The following is a 27,701-nucleotide window of genomic DNA, read 5'->3' as shown; positions in this document are numbered from 1 at the left end:
GCACTCAGGTGCTTTATCCTCCATGCAGGTGCTCAAAGGGGCCGCGACGTGTTTCTATGCCTTCATCGGCTTCGACATCATCGCTACCACAGGAGAAGAAGCGAAGAGTCCCAACACCTCCATCCCCTATGCCATCACGGCCTCACTTGTCACATGCTTGACAGCATATGTGTCTGTAAGTACCAGCTGTGTGTACATGTACATAAATTTATATATATTATATATGTGTGTGTATATATATATATTTTTTTTAAATACATATATAGCATGCTGCTTCTGGGCATCTGCGTGGCTTCCCTCCCCATGAGCCAGGGTGCCAATCTGACCCTCAGACAAGGGCCCTTTCTTTGGTGGGAACTGAGACATCAGCTGTGCTTCCATGTGGCTGCAGTGTCCTGCTGAGGCTCCCCTCAGCTCCAGCCAGGTTTGTCCCCAGGCTCCTGTCACCCTGCCAAGATCCCTCTGCTGGCTGCAGGGAGATGGTCGCAGCATTTTTTCTCCCCATGCCTCATCCCCATCTGCAGCTGGTTTTTCATCCAGAAGTGCAGCAAAGCTGAAGGAGCAGCAGCATTGCAGCAGCCTTTGTCCACATTTTTGCGGGAGACGTGGAAGAGAGATGTGGAAGAGGGTCCAAGTGGAGGAGGAGGATGGGCAGGGATGGCCGTGAGAGAGATGTGGCAGCAGCAATGTCCAACTGCTCTGCATCCCAATAAATGCATGTCTGTACTTAGGGATTTTCTCTCTAAATGAGCAAAATTGAGTAATGAAAGAGAAAAAATATTGGTTTGACCTTTTCAAGGAAACTCAACCACTGCCTCTCCTGCAGTGTGGTGGGCTTCCCTCAAAGCCAATTTGTCTTTGGCTCAAATAAGACCAGAGTGTTCCCAAGTGATGCCATCTTGGGTTTGAGGTTGTCCTATGGGGGTGCATCTTTCCAGCAGCACTGTGCCCACACAGGAACATGGCAGATCGCGAGTGTTACTAACCCCACTGAGACCCACCAGCCTCCTGCGTTACCACTGCAGCGAGGTTCAAGGTGTCACGTTCTTGACTTCAGATGGCAGAAACCGAGGCGCTGCAGTCCCCTGGATTAACCACCCCACAGCAAAGCACACACAGGCCTTACCTCCAGAAGTTACATCTCCTCCACAGGGGATGTATGGGTACAAATGCAATCAGACTTGAAATTTTTTAGCTTTCCACCCTTCAGAAGCAGCCCTCACACCCTGCGAGTCCCCGGTGGCACCCAGAGCTGCTGCTGACATCTGTGCCCTGCTCCTCTCGCCTCCCCCAGGTGAGCATCATCCTCACCCTGATGGTGCCATACGATGCCATCGACACGGAGTCCCCACTGATGGAAATGTTTGTGGTCCACGGCTTTTACGCAGCCAAGTTCATCGTTGCCATCGGGTCTGTGGCTGGCCTGACCGTCAGCTTGCTGGGCTCCCTCTTCCCAATGCCGAGAGTCATTTATGCCATGGCTGGTGACGGGCTGCTCTTCAGGTCAGTCGTGCCCGTGATGGCATTTATTTTTGCTTTCTTGGGACCCGGAGGGGAAATGTGCTGGCTGGGACAGGGTCTGTCCTGCACCCAGACAGCCCTGTGCCATCGCTGCAGGGAGCAGCGAGCACGCACACACTCGGTGCTTGCAGAACAGGGCAACCCCAAAGCAAAATCCTGGGGAAAAGAATCAGGAGAGATCTATGCAAAGGTTTCCAATTTGATGCTGGTACCTCGACATTCAGCTGATGGGAGGTTGAGCGTTTAATTCAAGAGCTACTTGCAAAGGAAAGCAGCTTATATACATAAAATTTTGGCACTTATTTGCAAGAGTCCTAGTGCCTATTTCAGATTGCACAGAGCTGGTTAGACCTAGATCTAACTCCAGATCCAGCCTCAGCAGTATTTCCAGTCTCTGGCTGTCTGGAGTTTAAGGTCCAAAAAGAGCAAAAGGGTTCACAGCTCTGAGCCTGGCCCCTCCAGCCGGGTCAGGGTTATTGCAACAGGGAACTGCTACAATCTGCTATTTTAACTTCCTGCAACTGTTTTGCACTCCAGATTTTTGTCCCATGTCAGTTCTTACACGGAAACTCCCGTAGTGGCTTGTATTGTTTCCGGATTCCTCGCAGCATTGCTCTCCTTGCTGGTCAGCCTGCGAGACCTGATAGAAATGATGTCCATCGGCACACTGCTTGCCTACACACTGGTCTCCGTCTGCGTCCTGCTCCTCCGATACCAGCCTGAGAGCGACATCGATGGCTTTGTCAAATTCCTCTCCGAGGAGCACACCAAGAAGAAGGAGGGCATCCTGGCCGACTGCGAGAAGGAAGCTTGCTCCCCAGCGAGCGAGGGAGAAGAGTTTTCTGGCCCACCAACCAACACGTGCGGGGCAAAAAATCTGCCATCGCTGGGGGATAATGAGATGCTAATTGGGAAATCTGATAAATCTACCTACAATGTGAATCACCCCAATTATGGCACAGTTGACATGACCTCAGGCATAGAGGCAGATGAGTCTGAGAACATCTACCTCATCAAGCTGAAGAAGCTGATTGGCCCTCGCTACTACACAATGCGGATCCACCTTGGACTGCCAGGGAAAATGGACCGACCCACGGTGGCCACCGGCCACACGGTCACCACCTGTGTGCTCCTGCTCTTCGTCCTGATGTTCATCTTCTGCTCCTTCATCATTTTTGGGGCAGACTACATCTACGAGCAGAGCTGGTGGGCTGTCCTCCTTGTCGTGTTGATGATCCTGCTCATCGTTGTGCTGGTGTTTGTGATCTTGCAGCAGCCAGAAAACCCCAAGAAGCTGCCCTACATGGCACCTTGCCTGCCCTTCGTTCCTGCCTTTGCTATGCTGGTGAACATTTATCTCATGCTGAAGCTCTCCACAGTCACGTGGATCCGATTTGCTGTCTGGTGTTTTGTGGGTGAGTCCAAGGTTCATTTATTTTAAATTTTTTAACTGACACTCTTCTGAAAGGATGTTAATAATAACTTCCCTAATTAGAGTGCTTAGGCTGATGCTTCTTCAGCGGGGACATACCCAGTGCTTTGCATTTGCCCCTTGTCATGCTGAAGTTCTTAGAAACCTCGGTCAATCAAGCCCCTGAACCACAGCTAAATGGCAAACTACACCTCCAGAAAATGTCAGTTTGATGGAAGCAAACTGCTCTGTGCAAAGGTGACTTTTGATAAGTCTTTTGATACAAAGTAGTTGGGTTCTGGAAATTGCCTCACAGGCAGGTTTCCTACAGAAATCTGCCTGATTTCTTGCTATCTCGCCCACTTGAGCTCTTCAGCAGCCCACACCAAAATCTCAGCACTGCGTTTCCAAAATCCAGAGCCACCCAACCCCAGCATCCCTGGGAGAGACAGAGCTGAGGGATCTGTGGACTGTATCTACTTTTCTTGGTCTAAGTCCTTAACTTTGTGGCAGGGGGATCTTGGGACCCACAAGCTATGTAGTGGATCTTTTTTTCCCAAATTTAGGCTTCCTGACACACAGCCAGCAGCCTAGCATATCATAGTTTCCCTTGCTTTACATTGCAACCCACTTACTCCATAAACCCAAGAGGCAAAGAGCAGATCTCATAGCTCCTCCTGAGAGCTGACAAGTCTGAACTACAGAGAACCAAAGCAACAACACAATATCAAAGCCAAGGACTGTTTACAGAGAAATAATAACCCTATGGGTAAATGTATATATTGCAGCAGCCCACAGGAGCCCCAGTTGCAGACCTTGAGCATGGTGTCAGCACCCAAAAGGTCCATCCCTGGACAAGTATCCTAACAGCAGCCTTCCCCTTTGGGAGCAGGGTTCAGGGTCCTGGCCTGAGAGGGAGAAAGTGGTGGGGAAAGAGAACAAGGATTGATGCAAAGGTCACAGTCAGCTGCCACCTCCTGTAAAGGCAGGAATCACCTGAAGGAGGGGTGGACAGGCACACACTACCACACCGGGCTCACCAGCCTTTGTGCTCCTGATGTTTGTAGATATTTTACCTTAGTTGGCAGAACCAGGAGATGACAGGATCAGACATTGGATCTCCCTGTGGCATCTCAGAGGGCTTAGAGCACTCTCATAGTTTCAGTCTTTCAGGGGAAGGTTGCTACCTCATTTTTCCTCCATTTTGCCATTCCCACTTTTGCTTTGTAATGATGGTGGCAGCTATCCTGAGTCAGTCCTGTACAATTGAGGTCCCACAGTGAAGCTCCGTCTCTAAGAGTTCTCTAACCCCAAGCTCAGCCATTGGGCAGTAGCTGCCATGTGCACCCTTTGGGCTGGAGAAGACTTGCCCAGTGCTTTTTTGGACCTGAAAGGCAATAAGTGAAGCAGCAGACCCAGAAAAAAAAAACCAACCACCTTCTATCTGGAAGCAGTGACTCCAAAGCATCAACTTAATCTGCTGTGGTTAAATACTTTCCCCGTGGGTACATTTAACACCTGTTCAGCTGCCAGCAATGGCAACAAGTCAATCAAGCCACTCCATTTAGGTGTGATGGGCTCCACCAGCCCCATCCATGGCTGCTCACCTGTTGGGGGAACCACGTCCCATTTGTTTTTCTGGCAGAGATGTGTGGTCCTGCTGCACAGATTCTGGATCTAACCTCACAAGCAGTCTGTGGTGTGTGGAGAAGTCTGGGTTTCTCCATGCACATGTCTGGGGCAGGTTAATCCCAGAATCCACTGGAAATTAGATTTCCAGATACCTTTGCTTCCAGGGAAAGCATTGGTGCAAGAAGGTGAGATCAAGTAGGGCTAGAGGGAGAAGATGAAATGAAACTCCTGAAGGGGGAGGACAGGATTTCAGAGCTGTTTTAATACTGAATACACTGATCCTGACAACCCTGAGGCACATGTGGCTGTGAGCATGAGCAGGACAGAGAAAGAACATAAGAAAACTCCAAAGAGAAAAGGATATCTGGGAGGGTAATGGGGTGGAGAAGGAGACTGTCAGAGCCTGACAGCCTTCACATGTCTTCTGGGAGCTGCTGTCCCACCAAAGCTGCAGATGGCACCATCACGTGGACAGCAGCGATCCCATACAGCCCTCGGGTCACAGCTGGCAGCCCAAAACCACAAACTCAATAGGTTTGAAGAGCAGATACCAACTATAAAATAAACTGGCTTAAAAAATATAGGCATATTTAGACACACCTAACCCTCACGAACTGGCACCAGCCTGGTGCTGGATGGAAGGATGCTGGTGGTGAGCGCGGCTGGATCCCCAGCCCAGCCCTGATGTGGGTTTGGGTGGCAGGTGCCGTTTTGGGGCATGACGTGTTTATAGCGATTTGTTAGCTGGGGTCGTGGGACTGGTGCAGGCAGCCGGGGTCCAACCCTCTCCCTCTTGCCCACCACAGGTCTGCTCATCTACTTTGGCTACGGGATGTGGAACAGCACACTGGAGATCAGCGCCCGGGAGGAGGCCCTCCACCAGAGCACCTACCAGCGCTACGACGTGGACGTCGACCCCTTCTCCGTGGACGACGGCTTCTACAACACCGAGGCTGAGGGCTACCCAGGCTGGGGTCCCTCCGAGGACAAGGGCTTCTCGTACCAGCAAATGGCAGGAGCAAAGGAAAGCCATCGGACGAGTAGCAGGTCGAAAAGCAAAGGCAGGCACAAACCACCATCAGAGGCCCTCATCGCCAACGATGAGTTGGACTACTCGCCTGAGTAGCAGGGCAGGCAGGGGGTGCTGCGCTGCCCAGACAATGAGGAAGGGTCTCCATGGCTCCTCCATCCCGTCCTGTCCCCACCAGGTCCTTCACCACCACCCTGCTCACCTCTGGTCCTCGGGACATGCTGTGCAATTGCCGTTGACCCCGAACCAAACACACCTGTGGCCCATGCCGGCGCCACGGGTCGGATCCCACTCTGGTGAATTCTGGCTGATCCTCTGGCACCAGTTGATCTCTCAGTACCGGCTGCACCAGCAGAAGCGGTGGACTGGGAGATGTGCCAAAGTGGGAGAGCATTGAGAGGTGGAAGGAGCCACATGAAGGAATGAAACAAGTTGCCCCTGGGGAACATCCACCCAATGGCTGCAGCCCCAGGATGCCACTCTTACATTTTTGGCACTGTCTTAGCACGTGTATTTTTTTCTTTGATCCACCCAGAAGTAATATCTGAGCCAGAGGGACAGAAAGGTAGGTAGGAATGAAATGGAGATGAACAAATCGCTTTCAAGGGAGTAGCTCAGAGGTGGATCCAGGGATGTTGGTCCCATCACACAACATTTCCATGGCCCATTTTGGTGCAAAGGCACTTGGCACACACAATAGTGCTGCCCCTGTGTCCATCCCTACACCCCGAACCCCAGCATCCCTAACACTGCGATTCAAAGTTAGTCCTTGTCTCAATCAAACCTTGAAATCTCAGCACAGTGGAATATCCCAAATCTGCAGCTGGGAGCCTGGTCCCATTTCTGGTCACAGCAAGGGCTGTGACCTGCTCATGGCTTAATCCACCTTATGCAAATGGTCAACAAGGACCCCACACCATTTCTCTGAGCAGCACCAGTATGAGGCTGGGCGCTGTTTCCACCATGTTGTGTCTTTTACAAAAATGACCTCATCATAATTCCCTCCCTGCAGTGGGCACGTTTCAGCACTCGCTCTGGCCTCAGTGTTTCAAGGACATGTCCGTGCCCCCGCAAAATAGCAACATCTGTGGTTCGGCCACATCTTGGCAGGAGAAGACTCAGCTGCTGAAATCTCCCTCCCTGCTGCCATCTCCACCTTGTACCTTTTTCTCTGTTTCTGACCCTGGCTTGGTGGATGCTGTATGAAAAAACACCAAAATGTTGCTCATTCTATACATGTCCATATTTCAGTTTGAAACCAGATGGAGTCAGTGGCTCACAGGGCAGAGGTCGTTGTTTGTCATGGTTAATCGATCCGGTGTGGCCAGAGCATGGCCATGGCCACGACCCCCCAGCAGCACCATCAGGTTCTCCATCTCCAGCATCCCTGCAGGACTGTCAGCAGTGATGGGGTTTGGTCACAGCCACCATCTCCCCTGGCACAGACAGCAGCCACACTGCTGAGTTAGTGATTAGCAGCTGGCACCCAGTAGGTCCATTTCTGGAGCCCATTACTGACCTGCTTGGTTTAAAACACTGCAACAGAGGAACATCTTTTTGAGTAAATAATAGCAAGGAAGCTCCCCATCAGACAGTGACACCCCTCCTCCTCCTCCTGGGTGCTGAAAGCGCTGCTGGATCCATCCCTTGGGCTTCCCTGGAGGAGCCCAGGCCAACCCCCAGTACCAGGGGCTGCTGCTGGCATCCCAGGGGACAATTTGACACTGATGGGACGTGAGGCAGGATTTCCAACATGTGATGCTGAGAACCATTGGCTCACTCGATGAAGCTCAGCCCCCCGAAACACAGTGCAGAGCCTGCCTGGAGAAGGGGGCTTCTGGGTGCAGAACGTGCCTGGAACTGCACTCGTTCCCATACTACTGGGGCTCACAGGCTCGATGGAGAGGCTCTGGCCATGGCTGCAAAAGTTTCACATTTTCAGCTCATGTCTCAAACAGTCACAAACTACAATCCTTTTGCCAGTGGAGAAGAGCATCTGATTCTGCAGATTTTAATCTGGGAGCATCCCAGGCAAGGCAAGGGGTTTGGCCTCTGCCAGGGCCTCAGGCTGGGAGCGAGGATTTGGGAAAAGGACCCGTAAGTTTTGCTCTGGCACCTCCTCCTGCTGCCCACCCCTACCACACTTCTACAAGCAGAAATCCTGAGCATGTCCCTCTAAAAAGCTGTTTGCTATGTGTGCAGTTTGGATGCACACATGGCCAGATGGGCCAGTTTGGAAAACCTCTCTGCTGGTGTTGAGCACCTCTCGCAAAGGTCACCTGTCACTTGTGCTTGGCTGCTCTCGTCCTTGATGCCTTAGAAGTACCCAAGAGAGATGGCACCTCACAGGTCTGGCTTCACAATTTCAGGGAGAAAGACTGATGCTATTTTCCTACTAGCTCTTGTACTATACTATATCTGAGGTAGTCATCTTCGTCCTGCTTCCACATGGTATTTAGGCACCTGCCCAAACACAAACTCATGCCCAAATACCCTGTCGAATCGAAGCCTGCTATTCCTTTTGCAGCCTTAAGATCTTGCTACAGAGCAGTTAGCAGTACCAGTGTCTGTCGTCATGTCCGCTCTAGTTATGCCATATAATTTGACAAGGGCTTGATCCCTTGCTCTTTGGTGTCTGTAGGAACCTCTCCATTGGACCCATGCATCGAGTGAAGCCCTTCGGCTGCTCTTCTTCACCCATCCTCCTTCCCCTTCCTGGGGAAGTGATGGGCCAGGACGGCTGCACCATGTCCCCAGGACCAACGGGAAACAGCATTTGATGCCACGACACCGTCTGGTGTGGACGGGCTGCTGTCAGCCCTCACTGTGGCAGGGGGTGGGAGCCGTACCCTCCTCCTAAGCCCATCCCACCTAACAGAGGAACATAAGGAGAAGGTGACCTGGGTTTTGTGGCCAGTGTCCAAGGAGGCCGGTTTGCAGCAGGGTCCCCCCACCCTGCTCCAAGTGACGGTGCCTGGGGGACACATGGGTCCAGCCCCTGTTTGGGAGCTCTCGTGCTTTCCCATGTAGTAGGTGTTGGGGTCTTCAATGGGCCCAAGCAAAAGCTGCAAAGACCAAAACATTCAGGCGTGTCCATCACCTCTGGGCACCGCTGGCCCCGGGGTCAGCTTCAGATGCTGGGAGGAGATGCAAGTGCTTCTCTTGCTGTAACCCCAACATCCAGCCTTTCCCTGGGGTGTCCTCAGGGAGGTTCTCACACCCTCCCATCAGGAGGACACAGGCAGAGCTGCACCAGCCCAATCCCACCACCGGTGAGAGACACACAGCCCCTCCACACCTGACTGCCCTCCCCGGGGGCACCAATGCGTGATACAGATGGAGCATAAATACCTCAAGTCCTCCAGCCGACTCTATAAGATCTCAGTCCCTCCGCAAATTCACTCCACACAGTTACAACCACTTGGTTACAAGGCCCAGCACGCAACAGAGAAATCACACCCTGAACAACGTGGGATGTTGTAAATCCAGCTTGTAAATGATCTTCGATTAGTTTTGTTCAGTCTTTCTGGTGTATATCTTGCTCTTTTTTTTGCAGGTGGTAACTTTCTGGTGTAACAATTCTCTGCAGCTCTGGTATGAAATTGATGTATTTGTTAAAAAGAGTTTGTTCTATTAATTTTTTTTGGTGGTTTCCAAAAGCCCATTGGTGCATTGTACAATGGGATCTTCTAGTGTGTCATGAGAAAGAACAAAAATATGCAGATATGTTATGGAGTGATTTTTATTTTCAAATGATTGTGTTGTTGACAACTATACATGTAATATATATATATATGTATTATCAAGATACTGAGAAAAAGATCTAAATTTACCAAAATCTGTATATTTTAATAAATGCATAAAGCTTTATTGTGTGCCTTTACATTTCAAAATCAAATAGGAACTGATGGATTTTTAAAGAAAGCTGGAGACAAATGCGTCTTAGTTTCCATAGTAATGTAAATCTTTTAAATGAAAGACTAAACCAAAAAATAAGAGATAAAAAATTCTCATATAAATTTTGTTAAGCCAATCAGTACCTGAAGCTCCAATGGTTTTTCAATGCTAAATTGAAGGTAGAGATGAACAAATGTTGCCTCAAGTGCTTCAAAATTTCCATTGTAGAAGACCCATTTGAATGGGCTGACTTTGGTATTTACTTGCGCTGTTGTGAAAAAAAAGTGGTTGTCAGTTTACGCAATAAAAAAACCAAACCAAACCAAACCAAACCAACGAAAAAAAAAAAAAAAGAAAAAGCCACCAAAAAACCCCTAAAGCCAATGAGCACAGGTTGACTATTGCAGTGTGAAGCCCTGGGGAGCTCCGACGTCTTCCCATCTGCTCGTGGTGCTGCCGGCACCCACCTTTTCCAGGGGTAACCGGGGTGTCACGACACCGTCCCCCCTGCACAGGCACCGGGGCGGTGAGGAGGCCTGGGGGGCCACAGCCACCTCTCGCCTTTGGGGTGCTTAGAGCCACCAGCATCCCCCCGTGGGGTCTCTCCCGTTGTTCCTGTTCTCTGGGGAGCAGGGAGGCTGCAGGCACAGTCCCCATGACGGAGAGCTGCGGCTGGTCCTGGTGGAGCCAGGGAGGGCTCCGCTGCAGCATCAGGGACCAGCACCTCCACGCCGGGGTAACCTCCAGAGCTCATACTCACCACTCCACAGCTGATAGTAGGCACGGCATGGAGCAGTTTTTCCATCCAGGAGAATTATGTTTGACTCAATTTTGAGGCTTTGGGTCAGCAAATGAGCACTAAAAGCCTTCAAGAGCCAACAGCGTCGTGGCCAACCCATCCCAGAACACCACGGGGGGCGGGGAGTTTTGGGAGGGCACAAAGCAAGTATTTCAGCTTTGATCCTTTAAAAACTAGAGAAGTTTGATGTTCTTTATGCTTTCTCCAAACACTTCCCCTCTGCAGTGCCAGCACTAATATGCTGTCCCATACTTGGCCCCATCTCCTCACACCCCACGGTTGCAGATGTCCGTTTTAACCGTGGTTGCTCCAGAGTTGTTTTGTTTGGGTTTTTCTTCTCTTGCCTGAAATAAAGTTTCTTCCTTCCTCCAAGTAGCTTGCCCAGGATCTTTTAAGGGATGGATTTGGGATCGGCTGCCAGTAACCTGCAACCGCGGGCACCAGCACCAGCCCCTCCCGAGGGTCCCCAACCCCTGCCGAGGGTCCTCAGCCCCAGGTGCCTGAAGATGTCAAGTTGCAGCCCAATGATGTGAGCAGCAAAAAACCTGTAAGTACTGCCTGGCAGTGCTCATTTCTCATTGGGTCATGCACTGCTGCCCAAGCCCCTCCAGCAACAACACCACCTTGCCAAACCCCCCAGCTCAAGAACCTCAGACAGGTTTTCCCATGCTTTTTCCTCCTGGTTTACTGCAGGGCCGTTTGCAGGGCAGTGTTCCAGCAGCTTTCTGCTCTGAGGTCTCCCACAGCGTGGTCAGCCCCGGGGTTAACCAGCAGAGCCGTCGCTCGGCTCAAGCCGCAGCGCACAATCCACAATCCCCGGGCAGCCTGCACAAGCTGGCACGTCTGTGTGCCGTCCCTTCACCCGTGGCACCCGCACATCAATGGCAGCACTTATCGCGCCTCTCCAGCGCGTACAACAACTGCCTGTGCCCTGCCTGTGATGTAATGGGCACAAGTGTCCTGCCACCAGCCCAGCGCCGCTGCCCGCCTTGGGGACATTGTATAGGATGGCAGCAATGCAAAGCTCAACACAACAGAGATGCGTTCAAGACTGCTCAGGTCTTAAAGGCAGATGCTGGGGTTGTGTGTCGTAGCTGGAGGGTGATGCACGGGCAGCCCAGGACATGACCAGCTCCTTCTGGAGCCCCCTCGTCCACTTTTTTCATAGAATCATAGAATCATTTTGGTTGGAAGAGACCCTCAGGATCATCGAGTCCAACTGTTAACCCAACACTGGCACTAAACCATGTCCCTAAGAACCTTATCTCTGCATTTTTTAAACCCCTCCAGGGATGGTGACTCCACCAATGCCCTGGGCAGCCTATTCCAATGCCTGACAACTCTTTCCAGGGAGAAATTTTTCCTAATATCCAAACTAAACTACCTCTGGTGCAACCTGAGGACATTTCTTCTCTCTTGTCCTGTCATTTGTTACTTGGGAGAAGGGACCAGCACCCCCCATACTACAGCCTCCTTTCAGGCAGTTGCAGAGAGCGAGGTCTCCCGTCAGCCTCCTTTTCTTTCCTCTTCTTTCCTTTAAATGCTCCAGCCTCAGCTTCCCGCATGGAGGAGGTGAGGTATGGGATCTGCAGCATCCTTGCCCATGGCCATGTTGCCCAGTTTGGATTCTCTATCAGACTTAGGCCAAGATGAAAGGACAGACCCTAATTCTGCTTGACTAGCAGCCTTGTTTCCAAATTCTTCTCCATCACCCCAAACAGTTTTGTTGGTCCTCTCCTTGGCTTGCTCATCCCCTCTCCTCCTACACGCAACACCTGGGCTCTTCCCCTCGTCCACGCCAGAACTATTCCTCTTTTCCTGCTCCTGAAGCCTGGCTTACACAAATCATTTGAACTGAGTTAACATCCCTGGGAACAGATGGGATTTTGTATCAACGTAATTAAATTGCTACAGCCTCTGGTAAGGACAGAGTTAGATCTTGATCTTACACGGTTTTAATCAAAGAGAGCGATGACCCCAGATCAGACTCTTATTTTAGTTGAAAGCACTTCCAGCAACACGACTTATCAACTTCAGCACACCCGAGCAGTGCTGGGGGCACATGTCCACTGCTTCAGTGGGTTTCTAAGTCTCCCCGACGAGAAGAGTACCAGGAGTCAGTACCGCTGGTGCAAGATGCTATCGGGAACATCGAAAGAATGAATGGATAAGACAGCAGTCAGTACCACGCAGGAAGATTACTCATATTTTAAATATTACACCCCCTCAAAAAAAAAAAAAAAAAAAAAAAAGAAAGGAAAAGGCCCACTTACTTCCACAGAGGAGCAGAACCTCTCATCCTGAACAGCTATAAAAAATATCTTCAAAATCATTGGAAAACCCCTGTCATGGAAAAGCTAGCTATGGAAACACACAGGAAGGAAGGAAAGAAAGGAGCCAGGGGATGCAGGTACTCTGTTATTTATTGTACAGTATTTCACTGAAAGTACAAAGGCATCATCAGTATTCACCAGAATTGTAACAGGTACATTATACTCCGTGTTAAAATGTGCTACTTTAATGATGCAAGACAGAACACAAATTTAGAGGAAGAAAGCAAAGAGTTTAAAAAAAAGTAAAAATGCATTTTTAGTAACTGATCTGTACAAAGGAAACAAAACAAAACAAACAAACAAAAAAATAAAAAGAAAAAAAGAAAAGAAAAAAAGAAAAAGAAACCAAACCAGAGTGTGGGGATTAGAGCCCTCAAAGTCATTTACAACTACATAAAAAGGCATTGTTATCTACCATGTAATTAGGACCTTCAGGTTCTGTTTCCTTCATACTGATGACTGTGGGGGTAGGGGAAATACTGTTACTAAAATGATCAAACTCATACAAAAGTATTTACAGAGAAAGGCAGAAAAATTCCCCTGCTTTTGTTCCAAAAGAGAAACATTTTCCCGGTTGGAGAGCAGAGCCTTCCTCCCTACCCTCTCGCCCCAACCGTGCCACAGCTGTGACCTTGAACAAGCAAGTAGTGACAGGGTAGAAGAAGCTGCCAGAGTCCTTCTAGCAACGGGAAAGTGTCTCTCTCATCTCTGCTTTATTGCTTTAAACTCTCCTATAATCAGGGGAGCTAGGAAATAAAATAAAACCCCTAAACCCCACACGACAGCCCCAAACCATCTGAGTCATCCTGGCTGCAAGAAGATGGGGCAGGTCATCAGGACAAGACGGGGAGGACCCAGAGGAAGAGCTGGCTGGAGCTTTCTTTCTAGAGAAGAGGGGAACAGGTGGGGACAATAACACTTCAAACTACCAGACATTTTGTGCCGCTTTTCTAAATCTCCCCCTGGGAGCCTGACAGCGGTGCGTGTCAGTAGGAGCAAACCCAGGGCACACAAACCCACCAGCCAAAGCATCTGATGGCAGCTGTGGGACACCCCCAGGACTCCTACACATGAGCGCTCTTCGCATGGGTTGGGGAGCTGGATCCCGAGGCGTAGTAGAAACGGTTTTCACCAAATGTCTGGGCATCTCCTGAGCAGCAGACGATGACAGAGCCACCGAAGAGGCAGAGGGCAGAGCCGATCCAGCCTGTGTACAGGGAGTAGCCAAAGCTCATGATGGTGGTCTCGCGGTGGGCGCACACGGGAAACCAGATCGTTGCAACGACACCACACATGGCTGGGGAGGGATGGAAAGGAAAGGTCAGTCCAGTGTGCCACCCCACCTCGGGGACACAGCACGCCAGAGGGGAGGGAAGGCTCGCAGGACAGGGGATAGAGAGGAAACCCGTCCCTTCTTTGAAGTCCCATCATGGGGTCCAGGATCAGTATCAGGGCTTGGTCCGGGAGATCTCCAAGCAGGAGGCAGCGTAGGAGCCACACAGGCAGAGGGATGAAGACAGAACAGGCATCCCTTTCAGGAACCAACAAACAAAAAAGAAAAAAAAAACCTGCTGCTTGATACAGTCTGATATATTTATCACAAGGGAAACAGATTTGTTCCCTAGAAATATCTTTAAACGGGAAGAATGAAAGTCATCCCTGAAATTGATGCTCTGGAGAGCTGCAGAATTAGGACTAGACTAGATATGAAGTAAGACCACAAAAGCCGTACGCATTGGTGAGACAATAAAATCGTTGGACAATCTCAACTGGCTTAAATCACTATTACTGCCTGAACTTATGTGCTATGTCCTCAGCCCATGTCAATCAGTATCACTGCAGTTGCTCTACTGAATGGTCACATAAACTTTACTGAAATATCCCAGCACTTGGTAAGACAGAGGAGCATTTATAAAACACAAGCAGAAAATCGGCAGGGACAAAATAAACAGCTGTACAGCGTTGATTTGTTGTTTTGTTTTGTTTTTATGAAGAAGGAAATGTCTCTGGAAAGCAGATTCCACTTCTCTACGAAAAAATTCTCTATATCAAGTGATGGGCACAAGCGCAACAAGGCTCTCCAGAAACCTATTGAATTGAATAGAATTAGGACTTCACCTGAAGCGAAAACAGTATTTCACCTGGAGTGTACAGTGGGTCAAAAAGTGACTGAGGACTTCAAATTTTGCTTGAAATTCCCTAGTTTTTCTTCCCATGAAAAGCAAGAAGGTTGCTGTTGTGGTGCTGCGAGGACTGTGGGGCGGGTGACGTGTGAAGGAGAAACCCTCAGGATGGTAAAGTGGGCTCAAATCCAGCACTTTGTAGGCAGCCAGGCTAGAAATCACCACGTTTTCAGTGTGCAGCACGCACGTATGGTTTGCTCCAAGCAGGGACAAAACACGTGCCCTGCATTCTCATTGTGCTACACGCTCACTGCCCTCACCGAGGGTCCTACCCCCATCCTGCAAAGTCCCCACGTGCACCAAGGGCAACAGGAGTTGATGGTGTTAATCACTTCACAGGACCAGGTCCTAAAACAATATTCCTTTATGGCCTGTACATGTGAGAAGAATTAATCTGTCAATATTTACTTGCCTCCGGGACAAGCTGTGCAGGACTCCATCCTTGTGGCTATCAGAGTATCAGAGCAAAACAATAACAGGAGCGTGGCAGCGGTACAGATTTCCACCAACTACGCTAAAAGGTATCCAGAGACAGTGTCAAAAATTTAAGGTTGCAAGAGGGAAAAAAAAAAAAAAAAAAAAAAGAAAAAGAAAGGGATGAGATTAAAAATAAAATTGTTTAGTTAAAATGGAGAACAAACCATAGCTCCTGGCCAGTACAACAGAAAACCCATCCCCAATAGCTGCAGTTATTGTGAGAGAAAATATTGTCTTATGGAAAAGGGAAGAACATTTGAAGGATGCTAATAAAGCCAGTAACAATTTTGGGCCTCCTCAAAGCAAGGACCCCGTGGCTTTGGAAGGAACTTTTGCAGAAGGCAGGAAGGGGAGAGCAGCATTTCTCCTGCCTGTGGATCAGTCCTGCAAAGAGCTCATGAGCCTCTAACACTATAAAACAAAAATGTATCGGCTGGAAATCTGCAAAGCATTCTAATGGGCTCCAGAAAAAAAGCTTCTTTGTTGTCCGAAAAAAACACAATCATCTTTTCTTTTTCTGTCAGCAGTAATTATACATATACATTTATGTCCATAGACTATAAGAGCCTTATCTACCCAGATCCTCCCCCACAACACAGGACTGAAGAGAACACTTGCACTGGGGTGAGAAGAGCTCTCAGGGACACCAACACAATGGCATCTCTTGTGCACGGGGCTCAGCTACATGTAAACCCACCTTATCTTAATGCTGACAATACCAGAAAGCTGTGAAACACAAGCCAAGGACTTTGCATGGGTTAGTTTGACCTCGAGGCCACCAGCCGCCGTCAGTCACCAGTGACCCCGTCACTCAGCGAGAGGGACGACCTGAAACAGGACTGGATTTCATCGCTCTGTGTAGATTAGATGGAGTTGTAAATCCTCCGAGAAGATGTGAAAGGGACAGTTTGCAATTGCAATATTTCTCAGTGAAGTCAAATTTTGGTCTAGCTGTATCATAGAGAAAGGCTGAAAAAAAGTTGATCTGCCAAGAAACCCAAAAGAATTGCAAAAGGCAGTTTAGGGCAAGTTTCAAGTACTAAAATAGCTGCCTACAAGGATGAACCCTTTGTATAGAAATTATTACGCCTTTTCGTTTGTGCTGATGCCAAGGGCCTCTTTGCCTCTCTTTAAATATGAGCATCTTCAGAGAGTAGAGCTGCTATACTCAATATAATCTAGTGGAAAAGTAAAAGAAAAGTCTGCAAACAGAAGGAATATTTTCTATCGGACCGACTATGTTAGCTGGAAAAGCATGCATGTATTGGGGCACACACATACTGGAAATCTTGCCTGCTTTTTGCAGCTGGAGTAGGCAGCCCTGCAAAATTAACCTCAGTAATACTCAGTATGGTCGTCCTTGCTCTATCAGATCGCTGTAAATCCACAGGGACACATCCCAGGCTCTCGGCATTTCTAAATCCCTTTTGACTATGGACTTGCAGTAGCTCAATCTGTTGAGCTGAAACTCGTTACGGGCATAATTTAATTCAGTGTTATTCTACATATTCCGCGTTACAGGCATAATTTAATCAGATGGAAGTAACGTAGACAAGAAGTACAGAAAGTGCTTGGGGAGGTGGGGGAGATGGAGCAGGATTTCTGCAGCTCAAGGGACAGTGAGTCCCTGCCACATTCCTTAACAGTAAGTTAAGCCTTTCTGCAGAAGAAAGAATACTTCTCTTTCACTGCTAAATTTAATTATTCTGAGTTGCTGACTCAAAATCACACAGATTTCTCTTTCAAAGCGTTTGGTCAAAATAATAGAAACGCATGATTCCTTTTTTCCTGTGTTCAATGCAATCGTTTTATCTTGGTATCTGTTGTTGTACAAGTAAATCTCATGCAGTGTCCAGAAAAACTTATTAATATCCTCTATTTAGTATGCGATAGCTAATACGGTCATTTTGCAGTAGTGATTCCCAATAACTAACATATTTTTTCATCTGTGTTTTCCAACTGCTTGAATCCCTCACCTCCATTAGGAAAATGCCTGCTTGGTTACCAGCACAGGGTCCCCCGAATTAGTACCAACAACACAGGATGGGCCACGGTTTTTCCATCAACACCAGCATATGAAATGTTTTCATACTGGCTGAGAGCAAACCTCTGCTGACGGTTGTTTTCGGCAATAAATCAATTCTCTCGGACAGATGGGATCCAGCAAAGACATAAACACATCAGCAGGCAGGATAGGAGGGTGTGCACACAGGTTGTGCTCTGCAGCCTGCGATTATCAGCGAACAGAAAATGGAATATCTGAGCCCATTGTTTTCCTGGCAAGTTTTCAACTTTTTTTTTTTTCGGTTGGTTGGTTATTTTTTTTTTCCACACTGTTTCAACCCGTTTTCCTTTTTAATTTCAGTGACAAACTGCCATCCCTTCCCTGAGCAACAAATGAAGTTTGCCATGAGGCCAGCTCCCCTGATCACATCTCTGCTCTCCATTTCTGCTATACTAGTGAGTGTTCGGGGGTTTGTTTTCTTTTAACCAGAGCTCTGGGAGTTGGTCTCCACTTAGAGGAAAAGACTGGAGCCTGTGCGGGTGGGGAAAACCACAAATGAGAGTTCAGTGGCCAGAGAGTAAATAAGGACAGTCCAGGGCATATTACATCCAGAATATAACAAATTTTCAGTCAGTATTATGACTTTCGAGGCCTGATTCATGCTTATTAAATGCTCTGGAACGGTAAAACCTCATTTTGTAAATAACAGATCATTAATCAGCTATAATAATGTCAAAGTCCCAAGCTCTGTACATTATTCTCCTTCTGAAGGGACTGTCTTGCTGATCAGCCTGGAAAATTTGGGGGTTGTAAAAATAAATGTGGGTTGGTTTGGTTATTTTAAAAAAAAAAATCTTAAGAGCAAAAGGAGTTTATTTATTCTTCATTTGTGGTCTGACAAAAAGAGCATTATTGCAATTGTGACTAAAACATTATTGTAATTGTGACTAAAACATTGTGACCAGGCTGCTGTTCCCAGCCCAGATCATTGAGGGCTTCACCAGCATGAACAAACCACTTCACCTCCAGAGACTTCAAAATTCACAGGAGTAAAAATCAGTAAGAATTCCAAATCCAACCCAAATTTGTCTGCTAGTGTCTCTGTAAATATACATTTCCTTTCCTCACAGGATCTACTTAGTGGGAAAACCATGTTCTGAGGCAGAGAGGAGCCTGGCTTTTGGGGCACCACAACTCCTCTCCTCCATCCTCTGGTATTTATTCTCCTGCTAGGTGCTATGCCCCAGCAAGACCAGGATGGGAGAGGGGCACACAAGACCCCAGACCCTGGTGCAACACTGCAAGATATGGGATTTCAGTTATTCTAATGCAGCGTTAGCCAGTACTGCCACTGCAATTTGTCTGCCGTGTGTGCTGGTCCCGTAATCCTGTTGCCCTTTTGCAATGCAGGTTTAAGGGCAATGCTCTTGCCACGTCTGCAGCCATGCGAACGGGGATGGTGTGCTGCACAGTTCTCCTTGACTGGAACCCAAAACTCATGGGTTTTTGTGACAAAGTGCAGCTCTGCTGGGCTTCCCCCATACTGTGCAAAGAAATCCAGCAGAGAAGACTTGTCTGGTACTAAAATTTCATTCACAGCGAGAAAAAAAACCCACTTTTTCTTTCACTTTGCCAAGCCCAAATACCTGACTCAAGGTTTCAGGACAGGGATGAAGGTCACATTCCAATAGCTAACGTGGCTGTTTGTGATCAGCATGTCCTAACCAGGCCCTATAAAGCTGATTTTAGGATTTCCAGCTATGGCAACGTGCCCTTAAACCCCACAGATGTTGAAATGGTCCCTTGGTCCCAGTCCCTCAGATTTTGGATGTACCGACTCATACTAACTTCTTCTCACCAATGCATCAGAGGAGGGACCACTTGGAAGGCGCATCCAGGGGACAACCCCTCTGAGCAGGCAGCTGTATCCAGTGCCCACTTGGAAAAAAAAAAAAAATAAGAAGAAGAAGAAGAAAGAAGATGGGCATGATGTCAGTGCAGGCTGCCAGTGACCAGCAGAGCCACACAAAGAGGCCACTTTCCCTCCCCCTCCTCCTCTGCCGCGCAGACGGGTAAAAACAAGGCACCGCAGCCTGTTGCTGAGATGACGAGGCTTCAAGAACATGCAGGTGTTGCACTGGGGACAATGAGCTCCACAGTCTGAGCCGCTCAAAACAATCTCCTCCGCAGGCACTGAGGGCGGGAAGAAATTCCCAGGGGGACTTGGAGGGCAAGGCTGGCCAGCGGGGGTTGGGAGGCACAGGGGATGTGCCACCCCTCTTCCCAGGTCCTTGCCACCTCCTGGCTCCCTCCTCTGCTGTCCCTGCAGCACCAGCACCCCTCAGCCACGGGCTTCCCCTCTCACACACCTCAGCTTGATGTGACTTGGCTGCATCCGCGATACTCAGAGAAATTTGCAGGATATTCCTTCCCTGTAAGCAGCCTGGGAGTACAGACCCTTTTCCGAAATCAGCATCACTTCCACAGCAAACCAGCAAAACCAGTGCCTCCAGGCAGCTGCGTGCGTGCAACCGCTGCCCCCCTCCCACAGACACAGGCTGTGGCTGTGCCCGAGGTCTCCACTAAACAACATACAGGGGAATTTCACAGCCCTCCCCTCATCCCCCTGCTTCACTCCCTGCCTCCTGTCTTCATCCTCCCACTCCTGCTCGTGCCTTTTATCCACCCCAGAGACCACAGCGATGCCGGAGAGCTTCAGGCTCAGCCCAGCCTGGACAACCACACTTGCAGGTGAACACACTCAAGCAGTTTGCACTCCACCGTCCTGGAGCAGAAAAAGCCTCCAGCTCTGCACACGCGCGGGGCTGGTGGGTGCCTTACCCAGGAGGATGATGAGGATCCCTCCCAGCTGGGAGCGCCGGTACTTGGCCGCTCCGGGCTCGTGGCCCATCCGGATGCACGGCAAGACCGTGATCAGCAAGAAGATGGCAGGCAGACCCAGGACGGAGGCGGCGATCATCAGCGCTCGACATGCTTGGACATACCCTGTTGGCAAGGCAAGGCAAGAAGATTTTGATTGCAACCTTTTGACAAAGGCTCCTGTTTGATTAGCTCCCAAGACTTGCATGGAGAATGGGAGATATGTTCAGTCCTTTGTGTAAACAATTAAATCTTCACTGTGCGTAAGACAGTGCGACTGCAGAACAGTGGGTAGTGCAGGAACACGGGATGTGCAAGCTCAAAATTTTCAAACAAACGGCTCTGACTGGAAAATACATGCTTTTCCCAGCAAGACACTGAGAAATCACAGAGCTGGGAAATATGGGAAGGGAAAGTAAAAGAAGCAGCTAGGAAGGAGTTTTCCTACATCTTCACAAAGACAGTGTCGGTCAAATAATGAGAATTTAAAGTCTTAAAGAACAGCTTGCTGTCAGTGGAGAAGGTCCATAGCCACCCAGAGGAGAGCTGAATAATTGAAGACCCACTACTGAAGCATGCAGGTTCATGAGATACCACCACCAGCTGCCCTGAGGACCTGAGGATTGTTGAACGGGGAGGAGCAGCGATGCTCACCAACCACAGCCATGTCCCGATGTCTGTGGTGGAGTCTCAGTCCTGTGGTGGGGTCTCAGAGGAGCCCCATGGCTTGAGCTGATGGCTGGCACAGCTCTTCCTTAGGATATTTTTAATATATACATTCTGTCTGTATAATTTATTTTATATATAATTTTCTATGTATAACTTATATATAAAATATAAAAAATCACATATAAATAAAAAAACAGGTCATTACTTGCATGCAAAAGAAGAAAAATCAGTGCCAGGTTTGGTCCGGTGCCTGGTGAGCCTTCAGCAGCTCTCGGGACAGTCTCAGCAGGGCGAATGTGCTGACTGTCCCCTCTTATTAACAACATGAAGCTGCCACATGCAGACACGAAGTTTTGTTATGCCTCAAACAATATCAGCAAAAAGGGGCCTCAAGCATGTCCCGCTGACATACAGATAAGACATCGGGAAGGAGGATTTTACTGTTCCTGGAAATGTAGATTTTGTGTATATTGAATATTTGCTTGATTCTTCAAGAGGAAGCTTAACAAAAAGAGCTACCTGAGGAGTTCAGGGCAGAAAACCAGACCCTAAACAAGGGAGCTGGCAATGCCCAGTGTGGTTTCTGTGCAATCGATCCCAATTAAACAAGCACACAAGTGCTTTCGTTTAAGGACTTGACTCAGTCAGGGGAAGACTCTAAATGCATTTCAGCTATCAGGCGCACCAGGATAAATTTCTCTCCCATGGAAAGTTGTGGGTATCCAACAGGTTACACGCAGAAGCATCTTGTTTTGTGATTTGCTTCTGCTGGAGAGAAGCATTGCATTCTGCTGCTGAAAGACCTCTTTACCTATTTATTAAATTTCATTCAATAATGATTTTTTCAGGGCAAGCCTTTTCTCCGTCTTCTGTGCTGGATCATATTGAACAATAGTAGCAATAAGGAAGGTAAACCTACTAAAATCAGAGTGTATGTACACAGAGAAAGGGAGAACAGAAGCTAGTTTGAGAGATTCAATATTGCCAAGCACGATGCGATACAGACAAGGCTCTGTGACAGAGAGAAATTCAGCAGTAATCTTTCTAACCTCTTGTGAAAACATTTTGAAAACAGTTTAAACAAATAAATAAGGAAACAGGAAAGAAAACTACAAGGACTGGTTATTTCTACCCTGTCAGCTGTGGAGGAGGCATCTCTGAAATGCAGGAGGAGATGCAATCTAAAACAGCAGAATGAAGTGCTACAGAGTTAAAAGTGATCGAAATAGGTAAGATCATTACCTAAAGTTACAGGGACAAGACCACACAAGAATTTGGCAGGTTTAACTGGCTCAAAAGATGTATTAATACTGATGAAACACCTTGCTTAATTTTTGCTTTCAGTGAACTAGATGAAAATTACTAAATAATTAGAAAATATCAAGACAAGTTTAACGTAGTCACATCTGTTTGCCACGTAAGTTCTGTCTTGTCTTGGACCATGTGGGATGCACAAGACCATCAAGACTAACAACAATCTTCCAAAAGGTTAAAAGCCATAGCAGCATTAAAAATAGATGCTGAAGTATTCATTATACTAAAAAAATCATTTTAAGGCATAGAATCTTAACATCTGTAATGGTTCATCATCATCGCAAAACAAAACCGAGTCTATTATATCTCAAAGTACTCTATTATACCCCAATAAACTATATGTTTTGCAATGCAATCTATACACTAGATGTGAAAGTGACAGCAAGCAATGATTAAACATTAACTGGACTTTAATAGCCACAGATAACACATGATACCTGCGTATGATTAAAACCAAGTATAATTTAATGAGAATCACATTAAGAGCTATCATTAACATCCGTTAGTGTATTTAATGGACCATCTCCTGCACTGATGAAGTTGAAGGAGCTTCCCCATCAATCCATCCTGCAGCAGGACCTGCCTGGCTCAGAGCAAGGCTTGGGTGGGAAGGAGGAGGACAGGGATGCCCGTACCTGGCAGTATGAGGATGTCCACGAGGGGCTTGCAGTGATAGAGACCTGTCGCCATCACACAGTCTGCCCACAGCCCCTTGGATCCCAGCTCATCCATTTTCCTGCAGGTGGTGATGGTGTAGCCGCAAGTCACCACCCAGTCATTGGTGGACGTGGCCACGATCACCCCGATCCACCCGATAAAACTGCAAACAACTCCGGCCAGGTGCAGGCAGGTGGCCACCATGTCGATCCCTTGGTGGGGCAAGGCGGACAAGGAGAGTGTCCGCAGGCGTTCAGCAAAGCTGGGCACGGAGATCCCGGCTGTGGGGACCTACCGGGAGCAGAAGGGACGGGGTTTGGTGGGAAGAGGTCCCTGAGTGCTGCTGCGGTGCTCGGCTGCCTCTGCCCAGCTCGCTCCTGGGGAGGGGTTAGAGCTGCCTCCAGCCCCATCACGCATGGGAGGGGCGAGCGGGGAGCCCCAACTTCTGCCCGTTCATCGAGAGAGTCGGAGGGGAAGGAGGGTGTGGAGGGGAGGAGACACAGGATTACACCCACACGTGCTGGAAAAACAAACCAGGCTGCTTTATTCAAATGGAAAAACAGTCTGACTATTGAAAATTTAGCAACAAGGGAGAAAAAATAATGCAGCGTTTTTGAGCTAAACACAAATAATCACATGGATACCTCTTCATGGAAAGATAAGGCACGAAATGTGGTGGACAGAGTTACTCAAGAGGTGGGACTGATCACCTCATCAAAGCCACCAGCATAGCTGCAGTAAAGGGACAAAATCTGTCTTGGGTCTTTCCTGATGTTTTCAGTAACTGCAAAATGATAGAAGACCCATTACTGCATTCTCTGCTTGTGCTGGGGTTTTCAGAAGTATTAACTAACACTCAGAGAGTCTTAAATATGTGTTTAACAGCACCTTATCTCCACTTTTGAATGCTAAAATAAAAATGAGCAACTTTTTACTCAGACTGATTAGGGGTGTAAATTTTAGGCTACTTGCTAGAACAAGTAACAGCCAAAAGAAGAAAAACTCCACAGCCTGTTCTGCATCAGGAGAAGAAATAAACAGGGAGGTTATTTTGCTAACTTTACTTTGTATTTTCACAAACACGTATATATGCTATTGGGTGCAAACACATCCCTAATGAAATTTCATCCTTTTGCGTCCTCCAGTGCTTCTGATTTTGCAAGGGGAACTGGTTTTGCAGATAGAACGTGCCTGGAGGGACCACTAGCGGAGAGCTGTCTGCATTGCGGCCAGACGGAGAAAAAACAGGCAGCAAAATGACAACAATGAACTTGATTCATTCCTAGAGCTGTTAGTGAAAATGGAATACTGAAAGCTATACTCCAGGATTAAGGTGCCAGGAGGGAAATATATCCTGCTCCTCATCCAACAGTATCTTTCCCATTCTTTAGCAAATAAAGTGAAAAACATGAACAAGACCATCCTAAGCTCCATTTGTCACATGTTCCTTAGACTGGAAATTCCAGTACACAAGGCCACAGTTTTATTTGGTCAAAGCTTCATCTGAACACTGGAATTACTATATAAATAGTTGAAAACTCTCTTTGAAGAGGAGCTTTTATAATAAACAGAAATTCAATAGTAGTTTTCACATTTGTCTTATATTGGTGGTTACTTCTTGGGGTTTTTTTCTACACTCGATATTACGGTATTTTTGGGCAGCCACACTGCCACGGACTTCCCTGCTGGGATTCCACCTCTCCACGTCGCTTATTCTTCTCGTGCACCCACTTCTGGTTGAGCGAGCTGTTCCTTCCATCCAACCACCATTTTCATGTTGCCTAGGGCTCCTGACAGATTTAATCTTTCCTCAAACAATATTCCTGCAAATTTAATTATTCAGGAGATAAACTTGCCATCTGTGGGGTGAAACTAGTGTTGTTCCCCTTCTTGGACCACACAATTGTGTTGGATAGATCACGTCACCTCCCAAATTTGGAAGGGGATGAGCTGACAGATGAACGTGTTCCTGCCTCTCCCCTTCACTGACTCAGTTTGCATTTTTTCAGTCCAGTATTTCCTCCATCTAACTCTATAGCATTCTGTAAATTAAACATCTGGCCTGTTTGCATCAAGTGTAACTGTACATAGCTTAATACTGCTCTTTGATGAATAGCAGGCATAAGGATACTTAATCACTTTGGGACGACTGATCCCAACCTCTATCATCTAATGATACCGTCACCCCACAATCCTTTGGAGTTTAAAACCCACGCATATTCTCTAAATCATGCTAATACTTAGATTTCTAACATCCTTCAAAGTATTTTTTTTTCAAAATACCAGAAAAATTTGCAACATGTTGATATCCCATTTCATCCCAAAGCTGGTGATAGTGCAGGACCATTCTAAGGCACAAAAAAAGCAACTTTTAAAAATACTGCAGGATATGAATGCACGGGCTGTGGACACATCCCACTGTAATTCAGTCTCCTGCAGCTGCGGTTTCCTTAACCACAAAAGCTTCCTACGCTGCCATGTTTTCTTCCCAAATGTATTTGTCAAAGAGTGAGCAGCAGCTCAACTGGCAAGAAGTAAATGTGACATTTCAGTTACTGCAACTATTCAACAGTGCCTGGTCTTGTGCCCACAGAGCACGGCTGGAATCATTTCATTAATGTCGACAGGGACACGAAACATTTACTGTTTTGTCACTGTTATAAGTAACACTACCAATATTTAAGTGAATATAAGTTAGTATGCTACAAGTGAACAATGATTCACAAGATCCATACAATCAGAATCAAAGAATGACTTGCCAGCTATACGCTAAGTAAACAGATACACTTAGGGCAATGTTCTTAACATTTGCCATTTTTAAAGCAAGTGCTACACATGCATTTATTGCAGCAAGCATGAACACCTTAAAAATCAATTTTTTTCACTCTGTTACTCAAGCAGCTTTTGCTTGATCAGCATTGTTTTGTCTGACAAACGACATGCATTGCAATTAGTCATACTTGTGCAAGTCACCAACACCCTATGACTTTTTCCTCGTACAAGTGACTCACCTTGAGCTTTTTCTTTGCGGGGTTTCTCAGCCCGAGAGCTTCTCGTTGCTTAGAAATACAGCACTAACAAAATATAACATGGGAGGCAGAAATAAAGAGAGTTAATTCTTCAAGTGGTATACAGCTAGTTGTTAATTTTGTTCCATACTAAAGGCTGAGCTCATCAAAATATTACCAATTTCATCTTAATCCTGGTTAATACTGCTCATTTCTCTCTCTTCAGCTGTAAAATACAGGTAAGTACATGGTACATTAGACTTCAGAATAATCTGAATGTGATCAGGATTTCCTATATGCAAGACCAGTACCTTAAAACAAGGACAAAGCATTTTTGCTCTCGTTTAAAGGGAAGGAAAAATATCTGTCTAATGTGTGTGACTGCACTTGCTTATCTGTCAAAAAGCCCAACCCTTTTCTGCTATTGAAGTTCCCTGAGAGCTGACAAAAATGTTAAGCAACTTAACAATGTGATTTTCAGAAACACAGAACTCCTGAGAGTCACTGTAGGGCAGATTTTTCATCAGCACACAAAGTATAATTCTCATTTCTGATTTTAGCCATTTATACATCTCAGCATTTTATACAGTGATGTATTAATTATGTTGCTCATTCCTAAGCTATTAAGGAGGAGTGTGAATAACTCATCAAGTAGCCTCAACAGAAGCTGTGCACCAGAGAACAGGCCACATACACAAGCAGTTGTATTTACACATATAAATACCAACTTTATGTGAAGATATACAAAAATCTTAGTGTCGATATCTTCACAGGGCCACAAAAAAGATTTAGAAGATGGACTCATGGTGAGGGAGGGCTATTGATCCTTTAGATTTTGCTAAAAATGCCCATAATCTGCTAACGAGTTTCACTGTAATCAGGTTTAAATTCACCATAATCAAATGAAGGAAGACTCTGTCCTCCTTAGACAAGTGCTGTTGTTAAACACCTTCCAAAAAGTCAAGTTTACAACTCAGTGTACAAATATATTTCAAAGACAAGTGTTCTGACATTACAGTTCTTTATTTGTTTTTGAATCCACAATCTATACAGGTATTTACAAGGCATGAAAATGGATAACAGCACAAAATACAATTGAGGTATAAGCTAAGAGCACAGTATGTCATGTTTCAATAAATATAATTCAAAATTTGTAAACTAAGTGACCAGATAGATGCCTCTTGTTTACTAAAACCATATAAAATATCTGTTCAATCTCACGTGAGGTAGAGGACAGTTTTGTGTGTCATGTAATGCAACCACAGCAACTCTGACAAGAAGACTGTACATCATTGGCAAAGTATTAAAAACTGTTGAATGCACTGATCATTGTTCACAGGCTTTACTCGGGTTTCAGAATAGTCATTCAACCTGTTGCCTCAAGCTAACGCAGACTCTTGTTTTGCAGCTACCTTCTGTAATTTAAAATAATTACGCTGGCATGTCAACATCAATAAATACTTTCGAGAGTGAGTATGAAAACAGAAAAACAGATTTAGTCAATCACAGAAAGCAACATAATGGCAACAAAATATTTTAGACCAATTTTTTATTTCCTGCAATTAGTTTAAATAGTACAGCTGTGCTTTCCTTTAAGTGAGGTATCTATATTTGAAGAAAAAAAGAATCCATTTATATTGTTACATTTAATCAAATAGCAAAATTTTTTATTTGCTGTGCTTGATGAAGTGCCTAAAACTCATTTTTAAAGCATTTTCCAAGTGAACCACTAACTTTGAAATGAACAATTCTCTAAGTAATGGAGACACACAACAAAATTATCGTGTAATTTGTAAGCAATAACTGCTTTCACAAAAGCTAAAAAATTGATCTCTTTTTGAAATAGAAATATGCAACAAATATTCTACAAGCTTCCTGCAATGAA

The 27,701-nt window shown here is 46.7% G+C and overlaps 2 protein-coding genes across 2 annotated transcripts in view; one reads left to right on the top strand and one right to left on the bottom strand.

The window, feature by feature from the left end:
* Window positions 1-6,039, top strand: part of SLC7A14 (solute carrier family 7 member 14) — a 28,626-nt gene extending 22,587 nt beyond the window's left edge. Inside the window, exons 5-8 of the mRNA XM_065639751.1 lie at window positions 29-175; window positions 1,295-1,503; window positions 2,059-2,936; window positions 5,371-6,039. Coding sequence (XP_065495823.1) covers window positions 29-175; window positions 1,295-1,503; window positions 2,059-2,936; window positions 5,371-5,690 — 1,554 coding nt within the window. The 3' untranslated portion in view covers window positions 5,691-6,039. The remainder of the gene's footprint in view (window positions 1-28; window positions 176-1,294; window positions 1,504-2,058; window positions 2,937-5,370) is intronic.
* Window positions 6,040-12,865: 6,826 nt separating this feature from the next.
* Window positions 12,866-23,161, bottom strand: CLDN11 (claudin 11). The gene is made up of 3 exons (XM_065640314.1): window positions 22,787-23,161; window positions 20,130-20,294; window positions 12,866-13,920 (listed from the first exon to the last, which is right to left on the bottom strand). Exons 1-3 carry the CDS (start codon window positions 23,010-23,012, stop codon window positions 13,688-13,690), a joined length of 624 nt encoding a protein of 207 aa, XP_065496386.1. The 5' UTR covers window positions 23,013-23,161; the 3' UTR covers window positions 12,866-13,687.
* Between the last annotated feature and the right edge of the window lie 4,540 nt (window positions 23,162-27,701).

Source organism: Caloenas nicobarica, chromosome 8 (assembly GCF_036013445.1).
Source record: "Caloenas nicobarica isolate bCalNic1 chromosome 8, bCalNic1.hap1, whole genome shotgun sequence".
NCBI lineage: Eukaryota > Metazoa > Chordata > Aves > Columbiformes > Columbidae > Caloenas > Caloenas nicobarica.
Note: the sequence above shows the minus strand (reverse complement) of the source record. Positions and strands in the feature narration are given on the sequence as shown.